At 34.1% G+C, this 22,347-nt stretch overlaps 2 protein-coding genes across 2 annotated transcripts in view; both read left to right on the forward strand.

Annotated features, from left to right (window-relative positions):
- LOC146530647 (acyl-CoA:lysophosphatidylglycerol acyltransferase 1-like) overlaps positions 1 to 22,347 on the forward strand; it is a 125,332-nt gene that overhangs the window by 66,847 nt on the left and 36,138 nt on the right. The window lies entirely within an intron of this gene.
- On the forward strand, positions 18,662 to 19,799 carry LOC146530648 (uncharacterized). The gene is made up of 2 exons (XM_085199569.1): positions 18,662 to 18,932; positions 19,336 to 19,799. Exon 2 carries the CDS (start codon positions 19,346 to 19,348, stop codon positions 19,739 to 19,741), a length of 396 nt encoding a protein of 131 aa, XP_085055695.1. The 5' UTR covers positions 18,662 to 18,932; positions 19,336 to 19,345; the 3' UTR covers positions 19,742 to 19,799.

The following is a 22,347-nucleotide window of genomic DNA, read 5'->3' on the forward strand; positions in this document are numbered from 1 at the left end:
CTGTATGTGATCTTAGTGTAATTAGGATATTGATTGGAGTTGATATGATGTACTAATTATTCGTATTTGGCTCTAACTTTGTTTGTGTGGACTTGAAGATGTATAATAGAATATCTAGTTTTCCTGTACCAGTAGGGTTTTTTGGAAAATCCTCTGTTACCTCGCCCTTAAATAAAAACTGTCTAAGCTACCCTTTTTACGAGAGGCAGGAAAATAAAAATATTTAATTTCTTCGAGTGGGCATAACCTAATGTTCCCCTGCGCCACGAAAGTCTCAAAATACAAGCAAACAATTGCAAGTTCAAATCTCATTTAAACTGGAAATGAAAATATTGAAAAGTTAATTTTCCTCTATAAAAGGAATAAACAAAAGCAAATAATAATAATAAAAAAGAATAAATAAACCTGCATCGCAATAAAAATGTTAAATAAAACAAACATTTTTTTTCAAATTGGAAAAGCTTCTCAAACTATGACAATAGGATCTCTCTTCCTTTCTACGGAGAGTGTTGTTTTTTTATTTCTTCTATTCAAGAGTTAAAATGTAAAATAATTGTATGTGCTACTCGCACGAGTCCACTCTTATATCTTATTCAAGATATAAGAATAACATTAAGAAAGGTAATAAAATATTTGATCGATAACTCCACTGACCTTCGTCTCCAGTTAATTTATCACCTGATGATGAATAGGTTTTCCGTTCGCTAGAAATTTCATATAATATTTACATATTCCTATTATATCAACGACATTGAGTCATGGCTTGTGTTGGAACACAACAAGTAGTCTAGTCCAAAATTAATCTTTGTCTATACTTATAATAAAATCGTAACTGATCGGTGTCTGTAGAAAACTTCGGAGAAAATTGTTATTAGGAACATTTAATAATGTAATAAAATATATCGGATCTCTACGTTTAGCCTTGTTATCAAAAAATATAAAAATAATACGGTTATGCGAGTGGGACTCGAGCCCACCATGGCGAACCCACAAGGCGAAGACCTCGATGAAATTAACTGAATTTATTTGAATTTTTTTTTTATTTTTCCAGGTAAGTTCAGGCTGTAAGATTGGAAAGTGACGCTATTAAGAGTAAGTACGTTTTATCTAATTTCGTTATAGTAAAAGAATATAATGTACAAAAATAAAAAAAAAATCTGTGCCTTTCTTAGAAAAAATGTTAAGTTTTTTTTATCAAGTATTTACATTGACAGCGAGACATAGAAAAATTTCAATTCGTTCATCTTATTAGTCCACTTCTTTACTGTTAATAAATTAGTATTAAACGCGAAAAAAAGTAATAAAATAGAATTTACAAAGTCATACTCCGTTATTTTTGAGAATTAAATGAAAAATGGAGAATTAAAACACTAAACCCTCTTTGAATACCCTGCTATTTTTAATAGAAAACGAACCTACACACTCTCCAAAAACAAAAGCACACACATTAATCAAAAACAACGCCACTCCACACGTAATACAAAATCATCAATCCATCCTCCGCACATAACAAGCTAATTTAAATGCCAAGTTATTATACCCTCCCCGAAAATCTCAAAATCTCTCTCTCTCAGACGTGATACCATCAAAAGGGTTGTTTCATATCGATGGGTTAATTTTCACGAGTTATTTGCATCGAGTCAAAGGCGGGAGTTAATACGGGACTGACATCTGCATACAAATGGTTGTAATTTAGTTCTGTGACATGCCCGAGGCGTTGGATAAATGTTGGGTGAGGTTGTTTGTGCACGTGCGATTTTTGGGGATTTTTTGTACTGAGTTTTTGTTGCTCGATTGGACTATTTGGAGAAAGTATTTTTGTTTTACTAATAGTCTAATCATTAAAAAAATGACATGTGAACTAGATTCTCGGTGTCTATATTCACATTTATGTATGTATATTAGAAACAAATCCAATCGTTCGTCATTTTCCTTCTAACTGTTGAGGTATTGCATATTGCGTCCGGTGGAATTTAACGCCGTCCTTTGCCTCGTTACCGAAAGAAGGTAATGAAAATATATATTTCTTTTCCCCGATTGGGAATCAATTACAGTCGCAAGATTGTGCGGTTGTGCTCTTGCACCACGACCCTTCTCCGAGTGGGGATCGAACTCACAACCATCGCATTTAAAGATAATATAAATGCGACAGTTGCGGCGCGCGTCTTCAATATATATTGTAATTCGGCTTTTCAGTTTTAAGACATCTGACTATCTAGTCGCACGACAGTCTTGTCGTTATTCTAAAATATGCCCAAATGTCCGTACTGTAGCAAGATTTACATAGGGGGGTATTGGTAGAAGGTTCTTTCACACCGACGGTGGTCCATTGTAGTGTTGATCAAGTGACGATTTATACGCAAATTGTTTTTAATTATGCACATTTTTAAAATATTTTTAAGGGATGTATGTATGTACTCGTATGTACTTATTTATGAATATATGAGATTGAATTTAAGCGTGGTGGTATAGCGGGACATCGTCCACTTGAAAAAGCGATGTTTGCGGGTTCGATTTTCATTAAGTACGTTAGGAAACGTAGGGTAACACTATAAAAGGATTTCTCAAAATAAGAAGCATAGTTTTCCATTTCTCATCTTACACTGGACACAAACAAAGTTGTGGGCGACGACTAGTTCATATAATATTATAATATAATAATAAAGTCTCAAGCCACCCTCAAGGCCATCACCTATAAGAGGAACGTATTTATTCGGTACACAATTTTATATTCTAACGAGAGAGGGCGCCGCGTCGCTACGCTCCGGCTAATTAGAGGTTGTTTAATATGAAAATATAAAATCCAGTCAAAGGGCTCCTTATTTTTCCATATAAAAATGTCTCGCAAAGTGACTGTAGAGTGAATGATTTTGTTTGCAGTGTTTATAATGAGTTTTTTTTAGATGGAAGTACGATTTTTTTTTTGTTTATTTTTTTTTGTGACAACTCGATGGTTGTGGTTTCTCACTCGGTGTAACGTTGAGTTCCGACACTGATTGATCTCGAAAATTATGCGGAAAGGGGTGAATGGAGTGTCGTAACTCTAGTTATTCCTTTAGCCTCTCTGTATTTTGCTATATGCGGGATATAGCGTGAAGCTAAAGATATGGCGGATATACTTTACTGCTTATAAAAATGATTATAGAGTTTGATTGTTAATCAAAGGAATGTTCATATTATTAATTTTCGGTTTTTTAGGGACTTTTTTACTATACATAGAGACGTTACTTGTCAAGTACCGTAACTCAACGCTGCATTTAGTCTAACTACTTTGATTGTTGAATAAATGACTAATGTCATTGATTGTTGAATAAATCTTTTTAAGCAACGTGTTGTTAAATTTTAAGGTCATAATAGATAAAGAAAATGATCGACGAAATATTATGATGAAGCATAAGTTAAAATATATACAAATACATATATTTCTCCAACTGTAAACCCAAAGGAAATAATTTTCACATTCAAAGTAGTAGGAAAAATAAATTTATTATTTCTAGAAAATAATAAAATAAAGAGAAAAAGAGTATTCAAACAAAATCAAAGCACTTTAGAGATACGAACGTTTATTAATAAGTTCATTTGAAAATATTTAAACGTTCATATTTGCACTATTTCATATAAAATGTATGTAGAATTAAATATTTGCTAACAGTCTATAAAGTTATACGACTGGACGAGACTAATAACGGGGCCTTATCTAACCTAAAATAATCATACCACCGTACTACGACAAAGTACCATCTCACTCCACAATTCGAGCCAGGTAGCACTTTGTCTCATTAAATAGTTAACACTCATACGGATATGATCGCAGTAATTTACAGCGGTATGGTTCCATTTCCTTTGACTTGGCAAAAGATTTACAACCTTGTTATAGTGTAATTGGATGAGTATGTAGCTGAGTGAGACATAGTTCTATTTGCGCTGTGTGTAACGCCAACGTGGAACTTTGTCGTACTCTCTCGTACGTAACTTCATCACGCTCTTGCCAAGTTTTCTGTTTTCCTCGTGATGTTAATTTTAACTTCGTTAAAACTATTTTAATAAGTTTGTTTTTTAATATTAGTTATTTGATAAAAATACAATTTGTACCTATTTTATATATGAAAAAAAAAATCATGGAATAACCTCTTTCTCTTCTTGACTTAACGCGGGATACAGCGTGGGACATAGCTGGGTAAGCAGAGAGAACTTGGGAACATAATGTTAAGACACTCCGTTCTCATTAAGATACTTCTGTTTCGTTTTAAGAAAAGGAGTGTCTTAACACTTGGTTGCCTCTGCATACATACAGGTTGGATACAGCGTGAAGCTGATCTGACTAATATGATGATAAAGCAACTTGACCTAAATCATTAACCTACAAATAGGTTGAAGAGAAATAAAGTTATATAAAAAAATGTCATCAAGTTGAATATACTGACTGATGTTATCATCAGCTAAGAAAAAAATGTGAGATTTTACAATGTAATTGTAATTGCAATTATCTTTTTCATTGATTAGTAAATAAGAGTAAGGTACATACATTTTTTTATTTTTACATCACGATTTTTCCCGCATAGTATGATACATAAAGAGAAACATGAGTTAAGACACCATCCACTTTCCGCCTAGATTCGAAATATTGCGCGTTGTATCGCGCTTTACCTCGACTAGGAATCGAACCCTCAACAAAAAATCACAAGTTTGTGCCCCTGCGCCACGAATGGTCTCAATACTACCTATAATAATAACAACACTAGTAGTTCATCAATACATAATATTATGTTCATATATAATGAAAATCTAATGGAAATCGTTAGCCTTTGAGGTTGTTCATTAGTGTAATCTCATATAGTATATGTGTGTATTATATCTTTGTATACTACAGAAAGCATTTATAGTGCTGTCTGTATGTTTATTGTAATGGTTTCACACTAATCAATTATTAATGAAGGCTATCGGTGCGTGAGTGACGGTAGTGGGTTTTATTCCCATTCGGGGGACTGAATTGATTAATATGAAAATTATTAAATTTATTTGTCCGCTCTGGTTACAAAACAAAACGCGTCGTCGAATGTTGCGGAAGTGTGGAATAATACTTAAAAATGTTAAACGTTCGGTAGGTACTTTTAAAATAACATTAGAAGGTATTTTTCTTAAATTTTTATGAATACGAATTGTTTAATATTCCTCTTACTCTATATTTTCGCCTAATATAAACAAATTGCACGTTACAAGGCAGAGTTAAACGCTGCACTTCGTCTGACTGCATTTCGCAAACTTGCAATTTGTCTAACTATCTCAGAGCTATGTGAATATTATCCATACGTAGCTATATAACATTTCCTCAAGTGGGAATCGAACCCACAACCGTACTAAAACTAGCTTCAAAAAATGAAGAAAATAAAGTTAAACTCCGCTATCCCTACAAAAATTACCTTCTTTCCCAGTAAGTTGGATAAAAATGAATCTGTAACACTAATCTGTACAGCAATGTTGGAAATCAGGTCAATTTTGGTCGTTATAAAGTTCTGAGGCTTGATGGAATATGAATATTTAATGAGGTGATACTGAATTCATTTTTACTTTTTAGTTCTATTTTTACGATGGTATTGGAAGTGGAGATGTTTGGACTGATTTAGGTTAATGGTTGACTTCTATTGCTTAGATAGAGATCGTGGGTTTGGTGATTGACTGAGATAGACGAAATTATGAAGCTTCCTCTATAACTCGCATATAGGCAGTATTAAGATACTTCGTAAAGTGGGGACCCTTTCTGCTGAATTTTTGAGACATTGTAAAACTCAAAGCCACGCTTTGTTATGTTGCCATAACAAAAAAATTAAATAAATATTTTCCCCCGAATGGAAATCGAACCGAAAACCGTCGCGTACTTAATCACACTCCCATATGTTGCCATACAGCATAACTCCAATTCCACAATAAAATATACAATAATAGTAAAATCGGAATATCTCCATAACGAACTAAACCAAATGTCGAAAAGCTGTATTTGTTCGTGATGCCGCAAACCAAACACAGTGCGAGCAAATGTTGATTAGGACGTGTGGAGACCCGTCTAATGTTTTAGTGGAATAGTAGAATTATAATTGTTGAAAATTTTATAATTATTATAGTAGTAGTTATAATTGTCAAGAATGCTGAATAGCTCTCCCTTCCCTCTGTATATGAGATACAGCGTCATGCAAGTTAAAATATATTTTTTCGGCTTCCCGCTGTATCCCGCAGACTCTACTCGCCACTTTCCGCCGAATTCTAGAGGCATTGCAAACTCAATGCCTCGCTTTAACTCTTCACCAGAGCGAAAAAATGAATATATTAAATATTTCATTCCTTCGCATAGGAATCGAATCCACATCTTGTCGCGTTACACGCTTACCTCCTCTAAAATAAATAAAGATGTTAAAAATAATCACTACCACAGTGTGTACGTGGCTTTACAACTAGGATACAAGATTATGCAAATTTTATAATCCTAGCCCTCGAGCGATGTTTTTGTATGGAGCCGCAAATGAGGGTCCATCCCGGTAACTTAATTTGAATGTGCTTATGATATTTCGTTTTATAAGTTTTATAATAACGTCGGACTGTACGAGGCTGTGACAGTTGTGGGTTCAATTTCCGTTTAGGGGAATGAATTAGTTTCATTTATTCCTTTGTATATGAAGATAAATTGGCGTAGAGTTTTGCCACTGAACACATAATGTTTCATAAATTTGGCGAGAAATGGAGAATGGAGTGTCTTATTACTAGATTCCTTCAGCCTACGCATATTATCACAGCCTAAAATCAACTTTTTAGTAAAACAAACCTAATTTCAAAATAAATGTAAGGGAATATAAACATAGACGCAAAAGTACTTACTGGGCTACGAGCGCGGCTCAAAATGCTAATAGCATTATTTTTCCCGACCAATAAAGGGCCTACGTATAATTTTAAAATAATTACGGCCCTTCGTTTCTCATTATTTGCGGATTACCCTTTTGCATCTTACCGTATATATATAATGTATTCTTTATGTTGTTATATTAAATGTATTGGATGGTGTTTGTTTTTGTGTATTAACTTTAAACATATTCTAATTATACTATTCAGAGACCAGTTGTGACGTAGGTATAGTTGTGAATTCGATTCCCACTCAGAGAGTGAAGTATTTCGTATTTCTCATTTCCTCACTCTGGTAACACGGCCAGTTTCGCGTCTCGAGAATTCAGTTAATGGCTACAGAAGGTTCCCAGGTTCCCTCTGTCTATTTCACTATGTGCGGGGATCGAAAAGGAAATCGATCCTGCTAGTTTCACATAACTATTTCTTTATATCATAACCAAATGTAGGTCAAACACATAAATGAATAAATCAAAACAAAAGCTGTTTAACGTTTTATATGGTTCATACTTACCGCCATTAATCAAGAAAATGCAATCGTAACAAAGACATTAAAGTTCCGAAGTGGGAATCTTTAAGTAATATTTATTACGCAACCGCGGGGTAATTATTTAGGGGATCCAGGGGGATTCACCCCAGATGGGGTGGGAGTTGGGGGTGTAAAGTTAATACATATATTCTTAGATGTACAGGTAAGGAATGTGATTTATAAGGACTATTGATTTTTTTGGGGTTGTGGTGGTGCATGGGCAAGAGCGTGTCACTGTAAGCGCGACGGTTGTGGGTTCGATATATAATATTTTCGTTTCCTCGCTCTGGTATTTTATTTCTGTTTAATTTCGTTATTGAACACGTAATACCTCAAAAAATCGGCGGAATTTGTCTTAATAGGAATCGAAGTGTCGTAACACTATGTTCCCTGGTTGCCTCTGCTCTACTTTTTGTGGAGTACAGCGTGAAGTTGAGAAAAAAACTCACTCGTTTTTTTTCTAAGTAAAAATACGAGACATGTGATGCATTAAATTAAAAATAATGATTATCACCTGAATGACGGTGGGGGCAGATCGTTAATTCAATAAGGCTTCTCCGGTCCATTTTGACAAAGCGCGGCAGTGTGTTGCGTCAGCTAACACGCAACGCTTATATTTTGGTAAAATGTGGAGAAATCAAAGAAATTACTATTGTTCATTAAGTATCTTTCTCTCTATGGGCTTTGTGAGATGCGATGATGATGAAAAAAGTCATCGTTAATAAATGTATGTATCGCGTATTTAGATTTTGTATCGGCTTCACGTTATATCCCGCAAAAAGCAAGGTAGGCCGGAGGAGCCTAGTGCTTAGTTAGATATGGATCCATATAATTATAGTTTAGTACCTAATCGTAAAAATGCTTAAGTATATTTTAAACATTTTTGCTTATGTAGAGTACAGTACCAAATTGGACCCTGTTATTTAAAACTTAGCAAAGCATTGTGTGGGAATCGAACCCACAATCTATCGCCTTTACGTCTGTAAAGGCGATAGATTGTGGGTTCACGCTTGTGCCACTGTGGAACGACGGCCTCAAAATAATATATAATGTCGATATATTATAAAAATCAACAATATAGCAAAAAAAATATCCTAGTGATACAGACAAGCAATTTATATAGACGAAGGTTCGCTAACATTGTTTATTTTGTTGCGGAAACTTAAATAAAAAACCCTTTTGCCCTGTAGATATCATAACTCTTTGATGGGATAACTTTGCCCTTATAGTACTGTAAGGTACTTTTTAAATTTGTTTTTCCTCTCTCGTCACAGTTTTCTTTTGAGGCTTTTGAGAAATTATCGTATAAAATATTAATGTTGGGATGTTTTTTCGAGTTACATTTTTTATTTTGGTGGTAGTGGTAGCGAGAATCTGTTTTAAAGGCACCTTTTTAGCCTAGCTTGACCTTCGAGATTGATACTGTATCGATGATATTGAAGGAGTTAGTCACGTTAAAGGTCCAAGTCAAACAGAAAAGAGAAAGAGAAAAAGCGTGAAAATTAAAAAAAAAAACAAAAGAATTCGCTCGACAAACAACAAGCCAAGAAACTTAGAAAAAGAAAACAGTTTTCCATGTTCGATCATGAATTCAAAAATATATATTACTACTGATGACCGTCGACCGTGCTTGGGTCGGTAATAATAAAGGTGGTTAAAAGATTTTCTTTTGTAATCAAAACTTTTTGTTAACTACAGGTGTATCCGTTCCTATCCGAAATTCATCCAACTAGGGCATGGAAATAGATTTCGCCATATTACTGTGAAAACCGCATTCGAAGAGGGTACCACGCTCTTTTCACCGTTATTTCTATGAATGTAAGGTATAAATTTCTATTCAATACAATTCTTGTTAGCCACTGTACAGGACAAACGCAAAAAACATATAAAGCAATATCACGATCCCCTCGGGCAGACCGATTCTACGTCAGATTTCAAAATTGTTTAACACAAACAAAAATTAACTCTATTTCATTGGAGTAAAGTTGGTAATTGTTTAGCAAATTAAGGAAAAGGATTCAAAATGACAGTTCAGATGAGATGCTGTGCATTTTGAACTCTAGGACTTTTGTATGGAAATTTGTCTTTTTTATTAAATTTCTAATGGAATATAGGGATTTTTTTAGTTGTGGCCGTTGTGGTTTGTTAGGAGTTGCCAATTAAAATTTGATGGAGGACCCATTGACGCGTATAATAATACGCATAGCCGTATCGGTCTATGGCAAATTGTATTTATAAAGTGACTTACAATAATTATGAATCTGTAATATAAATGTCAATTTTTATGTTTTGAATTTTCTCTTGTATTTTTATGCCACTCAACACGCAATGCCCCCAGAATACTGCAGAAAGTGGGGAACAGAGTTTCTTAACACTAGGTTCCCTCTGCCTACTACACTTGCGGGATACAGCTAAATAATAATAATAAACTAAAGCGGAAGAAGCCGCGTTCGGGTCGCTAGTCATCAAATAAATGTAACTAACTTAACACCAACAATTCCCATAATCAACATGTAACGATAATTAATTGCTAAGGTGTTGATGACAAGATGATATATGTATTCGCGTCATATTAGCATTGTCTCGTCATAATGTGACGTTTATGCGGTTAATGACTCGTTCGTGTCATAATGAAAAAATTAGAATAGAATAGGATTATGAAAGAAACTCAACTCCGCCTTTTGTCTACCATAGTGGGGAATTGTAAATTTTAATATTATGACCATGTCGGGAACCTAAGTTTCTTATTGAGAACTGAGTGTTTTAGCACTATGTAAACACATATGTATTTAATTTATCATTCATGATTCATAATTGAGGTAAATGTGTCTATAAAAATGTTCAATTCCCATTCAGAGGAATAATTATATTTTCTTTTCTCTGCGGCATCGTTGTGCCCACGTTATATCTCGGAAAGTGAGAACCGGAATGTCTTAACTTTATGTTCTCCGTTTCCAGCCGGCTAAAAAAAGCGTTCGTAAAACTGCTTTTCCAAAACATAAATCGCGTCTACAAACCATTTTCTCTTATAAATTATTTCGTAGAGCACAGTAGTAGCGTAATGGATCGTAGAATGCTACAGCTGTTGGCGCTACGTCGTAGCCTGGCGTTGATCTATAGTCAATATAAATATTTCCACTTTAAAAAATTAAACTTTGTTTTTAAACTTGGAAATCAACTCTGTAGTGCTTTATTTGGAGCTCTTTTTTGTGTGGTGGGTAATGGTACTTATTGTGAAGTGACAATTTGTTATGGAAATAGCAATAGAGATATTATGAATTTTTCACTGTATTAAGAAAACAGTTTGAGCTGATATTTATTTGATGTATTGTTTATAAGACTTAAAGTAGACCATGTTTATGCCAGTCATAGTTTACACACGTGCGGCTGTAAATGACAGGTTGTGGGTTCGATTCTCACTTGAGGAAATGAAATATTTAATAAGGAAGATTTGTACACTTTTTAAATCCACATATTTAAGAATCTCTTTATGAGGACAAAAACAGAGAATTCAGTGTAAGATTACTGTGTTTATTATATTCTGCACGTTTTAAAATTATATGCTATTGCTGTCGCTTTATATATTCAGGCTTATCTCAACTACAAAATAAAAAATACATTTCAATATCAAATACAACCATTTTATAGAGGCACAGTACACATGTCAGTTCCCTTGTAATTTACTTTTAAACCACCTTTCATTTGTGACGTACATACATACAACACACACTACGTAGGTACACGTATCATCATAGTTCACGTATAAACGCGTCGCTTAGAACGGGTCATGTTTTTGACATTTCCTTTGTCACACCATAATTATTTATGTCCCTATACCCCATAGTAAATGCCACTCCAGGGGCGCTTATGATGTTCAAAGACGGGTCTTGGTTGTGTTTATATATGTAAGTGTGTTTGTACGAATAAATGTACGGAACTTACTAACGGTTTGAAAATATTTTGAAGCAGAGCATTGAGTTACGCCACTCAACACGCAATGCCGGAAAGTAGATAGCGGAGTGTCGTAACACCAGGCTCTCTCTGCCTACCCTGCCACATGCAGAATACAGCGTGAAGCTGAAAAAAAACCTATATTAATATAAAGTTTCATCAAAATCCGTTTTAAGAAAATAAAAAGCCATTACAGCTTTTTTTAAAAGAAACCAAATTATAATATTATAATTAAAACGTTCCACATTACACAAATTAAAAATGAAGGTACCTTCATTAAGCAGAAAGACTAAAGCGTGATAACGTACAGCGTATTTATGAACTTGAAAGCGAAATTTAAAAAAAATGCTTATTTTTGTCAAAGAGACTGCGTGTGAAATTTATCACACTTTTGTGAGGTGAGAAGAGTGGATTTTTTTAAAAAGATGGGTATGTATTTACGCGTGTTTTTTGGTAAATATTTGTGTTAAATGAGGCCGTTATGGCGCAGGGACAAGATTGCAACTGTAAATACGATGGTTGTGGGTTTGATTCACACTCGAGGGACGGAAATATATATTTTTTTTCAATTCCTCCCTCGAGGCAAAGCACCACTCAACAGGCAATGACGAGAATTCGGCGGAAACCATTTTTTCTCTTGTTACAAGACCGAGAATGACAATATAATTAATTTTCCTCGAGTAGGAATCGAACTCACAACATTCGCGTTTACAGCTCATCGCTATACTATGCTACGACGACCTCTACATATTACAAATTATGATAAAGTATTATAAAAATATCGTTTTTCCTTTAAAAACTCGTTAAGTAGGTACTCCAAAAATATATCGCCTACCTCATTTAATATGAGACGTACCGTATTGAAATTTCTTAGGCTCGTGCGGAAAGTTTTAATACGGCCCGAGTGATTGATGACACTGGTATGGGAAAGGTGAAATATCATTGGCCAGGGTTAGGAGGGGTTAGATCTGGAGTGATGGTTTTAATAACCTATTTAGTGTTTGTTTTTTTTTCTTTTTTCTTTTTGTATTTAGGGTTGGTAGGGGGTGATTTAGTGTTAAGATATTGCATTTCGTGTTGAGTTGTTGAATTCAATGCCGTGGCTTGCCACGTTACCAGAACGAGGTACTAAAATATTAATTATTTCATTTTCTTGCATGCAATTCCTAGTGTATTTAGAAAAAAATTGTGAATGGTAGTCTCTTAATGAGAATGTCTTAACACTCTGTTCCCAGGTTCCCTAAAAAAAACAACACTTTTAAAATATTAAAAGTAAAGTGATTTACCATCACTTTAGTCTAAACCAGAATAAACAACAAAGATAAAAGGTTATAGTTAATTTCCACTTAATGACAATAGAAACCAGTCACGCTACACCATTATAAAACGATCAACGAACGTACTATATCTGATAATAAGGTACGCGAGTTTGTTTTTTTAAAAGCACGTAATTATTATTGTACTACCCATACATACATATGTGTTGCATCGATTTGTGTGGAAGTAGAGTTAGTTATATTATTGTTTTGTTTTTTTATATGTTATAGCAGGACATTCATAGAGAATGTAGTGTTAAGACACTCTGTTTGTTGAGACGTTGCTTGTTAAGTCGCGAACCACTGGTGGTATTTCTTTTCAAGCCTCACGCTGCATTCCGCATTTGGCAGGAAGGAGTCTAGTGTTAAGATACTCCACTCCCCATTTTCCATAGAATTCTCGAGTGGCATTCTGAAATGGTAATTGATAATTGTATAAATGGTAAAAAGTTAAGCATGTAAGTATACTCTTATTGGGCTTTGTCTCTAAAATTAAGCGATAAAGTAGAAGTTGGTACCTCAAAACTCCACTCCGGTTCCACATCGTCCGATCAGATAGGCCAGAAGAAAATAAAAAATATAAACATAAAAAAAATCCCGCACCACCGTTAATAGCTCCGCTGGCTCCAGATTAAGTGCTCTCGCAGTACAATGAACGATAAATATAAAATTTTATAATAATAGCCCAGCAAATTGAAGACGATTTACTGCCCTTTTATGGGCATCGTAAATTATAATCGGCGGAGTTCAGATATCCGCCTTCCGAGAGGCTCAATAATATTTAGTACTGGTGACTTTGTATTAGATTGTTTGCACAGAAAATTACATTTTTGAGTGCATTTTGTGCAACAATGGCATAAAAAAAATAGCTTCACGCTATATCCCGCACATAGTAGTATAGGCAGAGGGAAGAAAGTGGAAGAAAATACACCGTTGCCCACTTATTTTGAGGCTATTGCATGTTGAGTGACCGAACTCAAAATAGTTTTGGAAATCTCATATCCTTGCGATCAGTCAATTTTCAAATTACATTTTATAGTATAAATAAAATCCAATAAGCTCTATAATCCATGGTCATCAATAACAGCATCAGGCTGACCCAGTGGCCGACCCATACAATTTGACAAACGAGGTCTTCATTGAAGACGACGAATGACTACTAATCGATGTTATATTACTTGTTTTTGATAGATTTTCGGTTAAAATTGGTTTAGTTTAGTTTTAGTGAGACATAATAATTTTCATTTTCTATTTCTCTAAGACTGATAAACTCATTACCCTCCTTTGCGTCACAACGTCGAGTAACATTAATGAAAAATCTTTGCTATTTCTAAAATAATAACCACTACTAAAGTATGTAGAATGTTAAAGCTACTTAACGCGTTTGCTACATAAATTAAACTTTTCAAGATCCAGCGCTGTGAATTATACGAAATGGAAAATTAATTAAATACTAAAACGGACACGAAAACGAAACCTTTTTACGTGGATCCTACAAAAATTATATTTCACCAAGTTTTAGAGCTTCATGCCTTAATTTAAGTTAATTATCGTACTCGTATATGAAAAACGCTACGGTTGTCGGTTCGTATACGAGTGAGATCGAACCCGCTACCAGTCGTCAATTAAATCATAATAGCTACTTCATATATCTAAAAGACTAAAATTCACCTTTTCCCGTATAATGTTGCACAGGAAAAATAAGAAACCCTTATCGTTTACGTTTTATTTGGCGTATCTCACTACTGACATAGTTTTACCGGCGACTAAGCATTCCTTGTTGTTATCTTGATTCGGGTCCCTTTATTTGGGTGAATTTATTTTTGGTTTCGAATTGGCTAATTATTTATATAGTTGGAGGAGTCCGGAGTATTGCCTTCTTTTCTGTATATTTGGGTATGGTATGTTGGGTTAAAGTGGGACTTAGGTTATGTTATCATTTTATTATGTTATGTTATCATTAAGTTTTATTATTGGTTAATGATAGGTTTATTCTGTTGTGGAAACGAGTCTTTTCAATTCTAGTTGGTAGAAGTTATGAAATTGTTTATTTAGATTTTGCGCTTTATAACTATTTTTGACGCCGTCGCGTCGTGGTGCAGTAGGACAACTCATTTTGAACGCGATGATTGTGATTTCGATTTTCAGTTGTGGGAATGTAATATGTTTATTTCTAAACTCTGGTAGAAAATATACGCACGTTGAGCTTTTCAACGTGCAATATCTCGAAAATTTATCGGAGACTGGGGAACGGGGAGTTTTACAGTATATTTTCTATGTGGAAGAAAATGAAGGAGCAAAAATATACTATAGGGAAAATAAAATAAATACTTCGTCTGTATAAGTCGTTTCATTCTCATTCCAGGAAATTAACTATAGATTAATCGTACCTATACATATAATTATTATTTTTTGACTTAACACAGACTTCCTCTACAAAAAACGTGTTTGTTATTTTTAGTTTTTTGTATATTTAATATTTATAATATATAAATATATTAGTAGTATAACAATATAACGACCCGGCGGTTTATCTTTTCCTTTTAAATAAGAATGTTCTTTTTTATATAAAAAATAAGCAATATTGTTGTATGAAATAAGCTTCTTTTTGTTACAGGTAAGTAAACAGCGTTTCGGGGCCATATCACTTTACTTTGTAAGGGAAAAATGGGGTTTACTGAGGAATTTTTTTGCTAAAAAGGTAAGATTTTTATATAGATTTGCAAATTTTTGGGCGAGTAAAGTGTGTGTGTTTTTTTTATACTTGCTCTAATTTTAACGTAAAATATTTTATTTGTAAACTTCAACTGTTCTACTGTTACAAGGAACAGTAGAACTTTGCACCTTAAAAATTTCGAACCCGTTCCGGGTTCATTGCGTCCGTTTACATGTTTACACGTTTTTCCGAAGTTCTAATATAATAATATGAATTTATTATCATTTAAATAAACTATTTTTTTTTTTATTTCCTCCTTTTGGTAACAAGACATGTTTTGTCTTCTCGCTTTGAACTCTGCCACTCAACAGGCATAGTCTCGAATATTGGGCGTAGAATGATTAACGGAGTATTTTACCACTAGATTTCATCCGCTGTTTACGCTATATGCGAGATATAGCGTGAAATAAAAAAAAACATTAACATATATTTAGAAAACATTTAAAACTATAAATAAAATATAAGTTTATATATACGTATGTACGAGTATATACCGTTTCACTGCATACCCTCTCGTCCACTTTGCAAAGGAGCTAATAAAAGTAATGTACGAGCGTGCGCTACTAGAAACTAAATACTGAATAAGCCTTTTCTTCGTATATGTTCGTATGGTAGTTCTGTAGAAAATGTGAAGACATTTTATTTGAAATACAAGTAATATTGCTATTTTTTGTACTATTTTTTTTTGTTTCACGCTGTATCCCGCATATATCAGGATGGACATTGAAAACAAAATTTAGACACATTGACAGTAAATACGATAATTGTAGATTCGATTCTCATTTGAATGAAATAAAGAGGAGTAAAATAAATGAATTCATTTCTCAGCTTTGGGAGACAGCGCGCGGCGTCGATTTCTGCCACTGAACATAAAATGTCTCGAAAATTTGGATAGTCAGAGTGAGTGAGCAACAGAATGTCTGAATAATAGATTTTTCATCTACTCTGCTATTCAGAAAAAAGGTGTAGTCAGAAATCGAATCTGCGGCCTTCTTAGGATTTCTGCTAAGAAGACCGTAGATTCGAAGCCGAAAACCTAAATCTACGTTTCTCCCTATGAAACAGGAAATTAAAGATTATTTGTATCACGTACATGATTTCCAGGGCCCAGGTAGTCGGGAGTGTGGCATCACCGTCATATTTTTGCGTCAACACCACATTTATATGATAATGCGTTAGGTTCTATTCGAAGTGATCGAAAAGTCCCAAAAAATTCTCATTTTGTAAATATAAATTCGTCCCAAGCCAGTCGGTTTGTAATTTTCCATCGTTTATACTATGTATGGATATTAATGAACTATTTTCTTACGTTCGATTGAATACAAATATATTTAGTTAAATTAAGTTTTGCAAGTACTTTTGAATTGTCAAACGCACAGAATTATTATTTTTTATTATTGTGTAAATCTAATGAATTGACCCAAAAGTATAAGGAATATTCGTTTAGGTCTATTGTATCTAAATAAAAACTCTGTATAAACATATAATAAAATAGCAACAAAACCAAATAACCTAATAGTATACTTAAATACCGTCTCCTGCCTAAATAGCGCCATACGATCAATTGTTTCTACCCAGAATAATAAAAATATCTTGGCCTATCCCGTGGGGGGATTAATGCGGGATAGTTCGTCGAAATTGCTAGCGGGGCTCAACGTCCCGCGGGATTCGCTAAGGAAAGGGAGGAGCCACGGTATTTATAATCCTGGAGTTCGGGATTATATTTGAGTTCGTGTAATACATTTTATTGTATAATTTAATGTTTTGTATTATTAGAATTTATTTTATTGAAGGTTTTATTTGATAATTTAATAATTTCCAAAAAAGGCTTTAATAAAATAATCTGTTGATATGGTTAGGTTGCTTGGTTTGTGGCTTTACTGTAACCTCCGTGTAGCAGCGTAGGCAGAGGAAGATAGTGATAGGTTACTCCGTTACCAACGCATCGTCCAATGTTCAAAATATTGCGCTTGAGTGTCAGAACTTTACGTTGCGCTTTATCTTGTTACAGCGAGAAAATGGTAATAATTGCCAATTGTTGGTAAAAAAAACCCTCCCTAGAGGGAATCAAACCCAGAACCGTCGCTTTTATAGTCAGACGCCACGACGGCTGCACCACAATGTCCTCGCCTAATTTATACATTTAATTATATAATTTAGTTGCTATGTTAAGTTGACGGCTAATTGAAAACAACATTTATAAATTTCATTGTCATGACTCCAAGGACCAGATTATGACTAGCTTGCTCGAATTTAGGCAGTTTCCGCATGTAGCAGAGTAGGCAGAGTGAACCTAGTGATAAGATACTCCGTCTCCAGTTTCCGCTCAATTTGACATTGCGTATTGAGCGGGACAACTCGTAAATTACATAATTACAAATTGACCGAATAAAAGTATCTTAAAAAACGTCTCAAGTAAATATCGAACCCGCATCTATCACATAATGTAATCCAGATATCTTTCAGCTGAGCCAGAAAACGTTAATAAAAATTTTAAAGGGAAGATAATGGACATCCAATTTGTTCTCCCCACAGCGGACTATCCAATAGTCGTTATTACATTTTATATTTGATCCAAGGTCAAGAATAAGGGTGGGCTTTGATTAATACTAGTTTGGAGTGGATTCGATTTATAGCATCTTAGTGTATTTTTAGGGTTCCGAAAGATTTTGTGTACGTTTTTGAAGAATTTTGTGTATATTTTTGGTTTTCTGCGGGAGCCTTTGCATGTCTTTTTTATCTGGGAAGGGACACTAGTTCCTCACTTTGTGGCGAAATCTTGAGGCATTGCGTGTTGAGTGGCGGAACTCAACGCCGTACTTTGCCTCGTTGGCACAGCGAGGAACTGAAAATATTAAACAATATCCCTCGATTGAGAATCGAACCTACAACAAATTTCAAATTAAAGGTCGTATTGGCGTAGCGGCACAGCTGACTACGTAAACGATGCGAGGATATGGAGAAAAAATCCCATAAGTGGGCATATAACCTATAACCGCTGTTCCGCTGTGCCGCGACATATACAACTATACAGTACGAGACATACATTCATGAAAGTCGTTTATTGAAAAGTTTATACAATGTATAAGTAACATAATTCAATAAAGTTGGTCCGCGGGCGCAACTTACTATGAATATAGTGTGGAGCTTACTCGCTGTGTACATTTTGATATACACTGTGTGCACTGGAGTTTTGTTTTAGATGTGGTATATAGATTTAAAAACGATGATTATTTTGTATAGAAGAATGTCTTTTTTCTATTTTGTTAACCCTTAATCAAATATTGGGAAATTATTTCCCACATGCCACTACTGTAATTTTTTTGTTTTATTTCGTCTTTGGCAACTCTAATCAGTACCAACCTTAGGGAAAAATAATCGTACAGAATTTTTTAATTTTATTTATTTGCAACATTTTGTCTTAAGGCGCAAACTGTCATTGTATGTCAATGTCAAAAACACAGTTTGAAATATTTTGTGAAAAAAACCGGTTCAAACGGAAGATTTAAAAGTTTTTGAAGAAAAAAATCTGGTAAGTGCATAAACACAATAATATTGTAAACTAGACTTGTTTTCTGAATGTTTCTTACGGTTTTTGGGCTCGCAGCATTGATATTTGTTGTATTTTCTTAGGTTTTATTATGTGGGAAATTATTTCCCATTGTTTGTTCCTGCATTTGAAAAATACCAATTTCTATATATACAATAAATAATTTGTCTGTTGCACTATATAAGTACCTAAACAGGTATTGTTACTTATAATTTTATCTAACTTACACAAAATTGTCAGCGAGTAACTCATATATGGAGCTTTGTCGAGAGTTATGACTGCGTTTGTGTGATTTCTCACTTGATTTTTATAACTATTATATTTTAGAACTATTTGTACTGCTCAGACTACCAAGTTAGTTTAGACTTCCTTTTATTTGTTTTAGCTATTTAAATATGGACGCTAAAAAGTTACAAAAAGTTCTACCAAAGAAAAAATTGGAGGAGGTGGTGCAAAATTTAGACAACTTGTCTGATTTATCAGCCTCAGATTCTGAAGATGACTCATGCTATGTCAATAGCATTCATTCTCCATCCGATACTTACCTCAATCAGCTTGACGATAACCTAATTGAACAACGTCTTGAATATATCTTCGGCTTCGAATCGAATGAAGATAAACAAGAAACGCCTACTATACAAGCCCAACAGATTTCAACAGATGCCTTACTGACAGCCTTAGGAGAAACATCTCATATCACAAACTCACCAACAACAGACTGTGTTCCGCTTGGAGTAGCTTTGTGTGCTAAAAATTGCTTCAAAACCTTTCACACTGTTCCACCTCAATAATATTATTTTTCTTAGTAATTAAGTTTCAGTTTATATTAAAACTATATATCATTCCTAACGTTGTTGTTTCATTTTATAACTTTATTCACTCATATTACAGTATTTTTTCAATTTTATTATATAAGACAAAAAAGAAACAAGTAAAGTAGGAGCAACTTACATGTATAGAACTTGTAGTAAAAATATATCAAAAGTTGAGAGCTATTCCGGATAATGGGAAATAATTTCCCACTTGATTATATTTTGCTTTGAAATACCGGATACTGGGAAATAATTTCCCACTGCAAAACCCCCGATTCCCCCCTTTTTATAAAAAAAAGGAGTTGTTTTTCGAAATCTACGGCACCCACTTACCTAAAAGCCGTGACCAGATTTCAAATTACTCGAAAAATAAAGTTTGTTTGATTAAGGGTTAAACTCTTAAATTAATGGTTTGGATTTTTTATTAAGAAAATATTGTAGATGTTTCAATTTTTTAGGGAATTTCGTGTTAAAATACTCTGTTTCCCACTTTCCCTTAAATTTTAGGTTCGTTGCGTGGAACTCAACGCCTCAATGCTAAAAATAAATATTTACTTGTGTTTAATTACATTATTTTTTTTAAGTTTCCGCTCTCAAAAAGCAACCAAAAACGAGATGGACAAAGCGCGATGTTAATTTCCACCAATTATAACACAATGTCTCGAAAAATGGATCAAAGGTGACGAAACGGAGTGTCTTAACACTGGGTCTCCTTTATGTACCCTGCTTTATCGAAAAGTAGCATAAAGCTACCGTCTTTCTAAACATCTCACACAGCTGGAACATACGAGACTATTTCATAAAAGTTAAAACAAATCGTAAATTTATAAAACATTCTGGTGCAATATACAAAGTAAGTTTTATACTAGCTGGTGTGGAATTCTTGTACTGCGATAGCGGAATCCGTGTTACTTGCACTTCACTTAGAATGTGAGATGCTTTTAATGGTTCAATATGTTGTAGTAGGTACCTACTGTATGTAATATACGAGAAAAATTTAAGATAAATTTTTAGATTTGAAATAATGACTTATTAATTAATTAATTAATTTAATTTCGTTAAAGAACGGGAAAGCCAGTCGTGGCGCAGTGGACAAGCTTGCAGTTGTAAAGGTGACATGTTGTGAGTTCGATTCCAGCTAGGGGAAATGGAATATTTTATTTGTAAATTTTGTCACAAAAACGTCTAATTATAGCAACTTCATTTTTCCCGTTTCCGAAGAAACTCCGGAAAAACTCTTCTCTTCTCTTTTAGCTTAAGGCCCTTACATGATTAACAGCGTTATACTCCGCTTAGTTCCAGCAGTGCGTTGTCTGTCATTGTATAATAAACATGTCCACCTGTAATAATAATAATCCAAAAAAAACCTTTTGATTTATAAAGCTTATATAAAGATATAATTTAAAGCGACATTAATTTTGTTTTTGTGTTAATGATACCAGAGCGAAGAAATTAAAATATCAAATATTTCATTACCTCGAATCGGAATCGAACCCACAACCCGCCTCCCTGCGCCACGAGTATCCTCATATATATATATTCTATCTCCTAATAGGCAATAGTTGTTTAACCAACCAAATAACAGATCTGCGAGACGCTCCGCCGGCCGAGAGCCGTCATTATACAGCGACATCTGTACAATTTTCCGATTCGACGATAGTGTGATTGTGGATCATTCGTTTATAACATAGTTGGACTGGTCGTCGCCTATGACTTTGCTTGCGTGGATTTTAAAATAGGATATAATTATTTTGCCTTACGGCGTTGTGTTCCGCCAATCTGCACTCAACATCTTGTTTTCAATCACTATCACGATCATTCATTATAAATATTGTGATTTTAAATCTTCTCATAAATATGATAATAAGTAGTTCGATTTTCTACAGAAATTCTAACATTGTATGCAGATCTAATTAGAATATGTATTGAGAATATGTACATACATATTGGTTTTATGTTCATGCACTTTCCACACTATGCAATTTAGGCAAATAGTCTCATTTAATTTTTAAATTTACATATACCTATTATCTATTAATTTTAGCAGAGAAGTAATAAAGTGTGTTAAGACACTCCGTTCTATAATTTCGTCAATAGAAATAAAAATCTTAAGTTACTTAATAACTGCGATGTAGAACGCTGAAATTTTACAAATATGTTCCTTGTGAAGTGTAGGGCATCACTAAAGGATTTCCTGAAATTCTTACGGGAACGAGAAAAAGCTGGTTTTAACATTGCTTAGTCCATATAAACGTAATTGCTGGCTAAGATTCCAATTCATATATTTAGTTCATACATGTAAACATTCACACAAACATACATTATGTATGTATGTCCATACATTCACACATATATGTATGTATGTATGATACACCTCTACACAACGTACAGAACTCGCAAATTTCATTTCACGGACAGACCTCGGTTGCATCAATCGGTTTAGACAACGCGCTGACTGGTGGGATGCTGTTGGCATAGAATACATTTTGTATGGAACAGATGTGCCTTTTATATTATAGGTAGCCTTGGTATAACTCAGGAGTGCTGGACCGTACGTGTTGATTATATGTTTCATCTTTCTTTAA

Source organism: Heliconius melpomene, chromosome 16 (assembly GCF_056956725.1).
Source record: "Heliconius melpomene rosina isolate 202511_hmr_F chromosome 16, ASM5695672v1, whole genome shotgun sequence".
In the NCBI taxonomy this organism is placed as follows: domain Eukaryota; kingdom Metazoa; phylum Arthropoda; class Insecta; order Lepidoptera; family Nymphalidae; genus Heliconius; species Heliconius melpomene.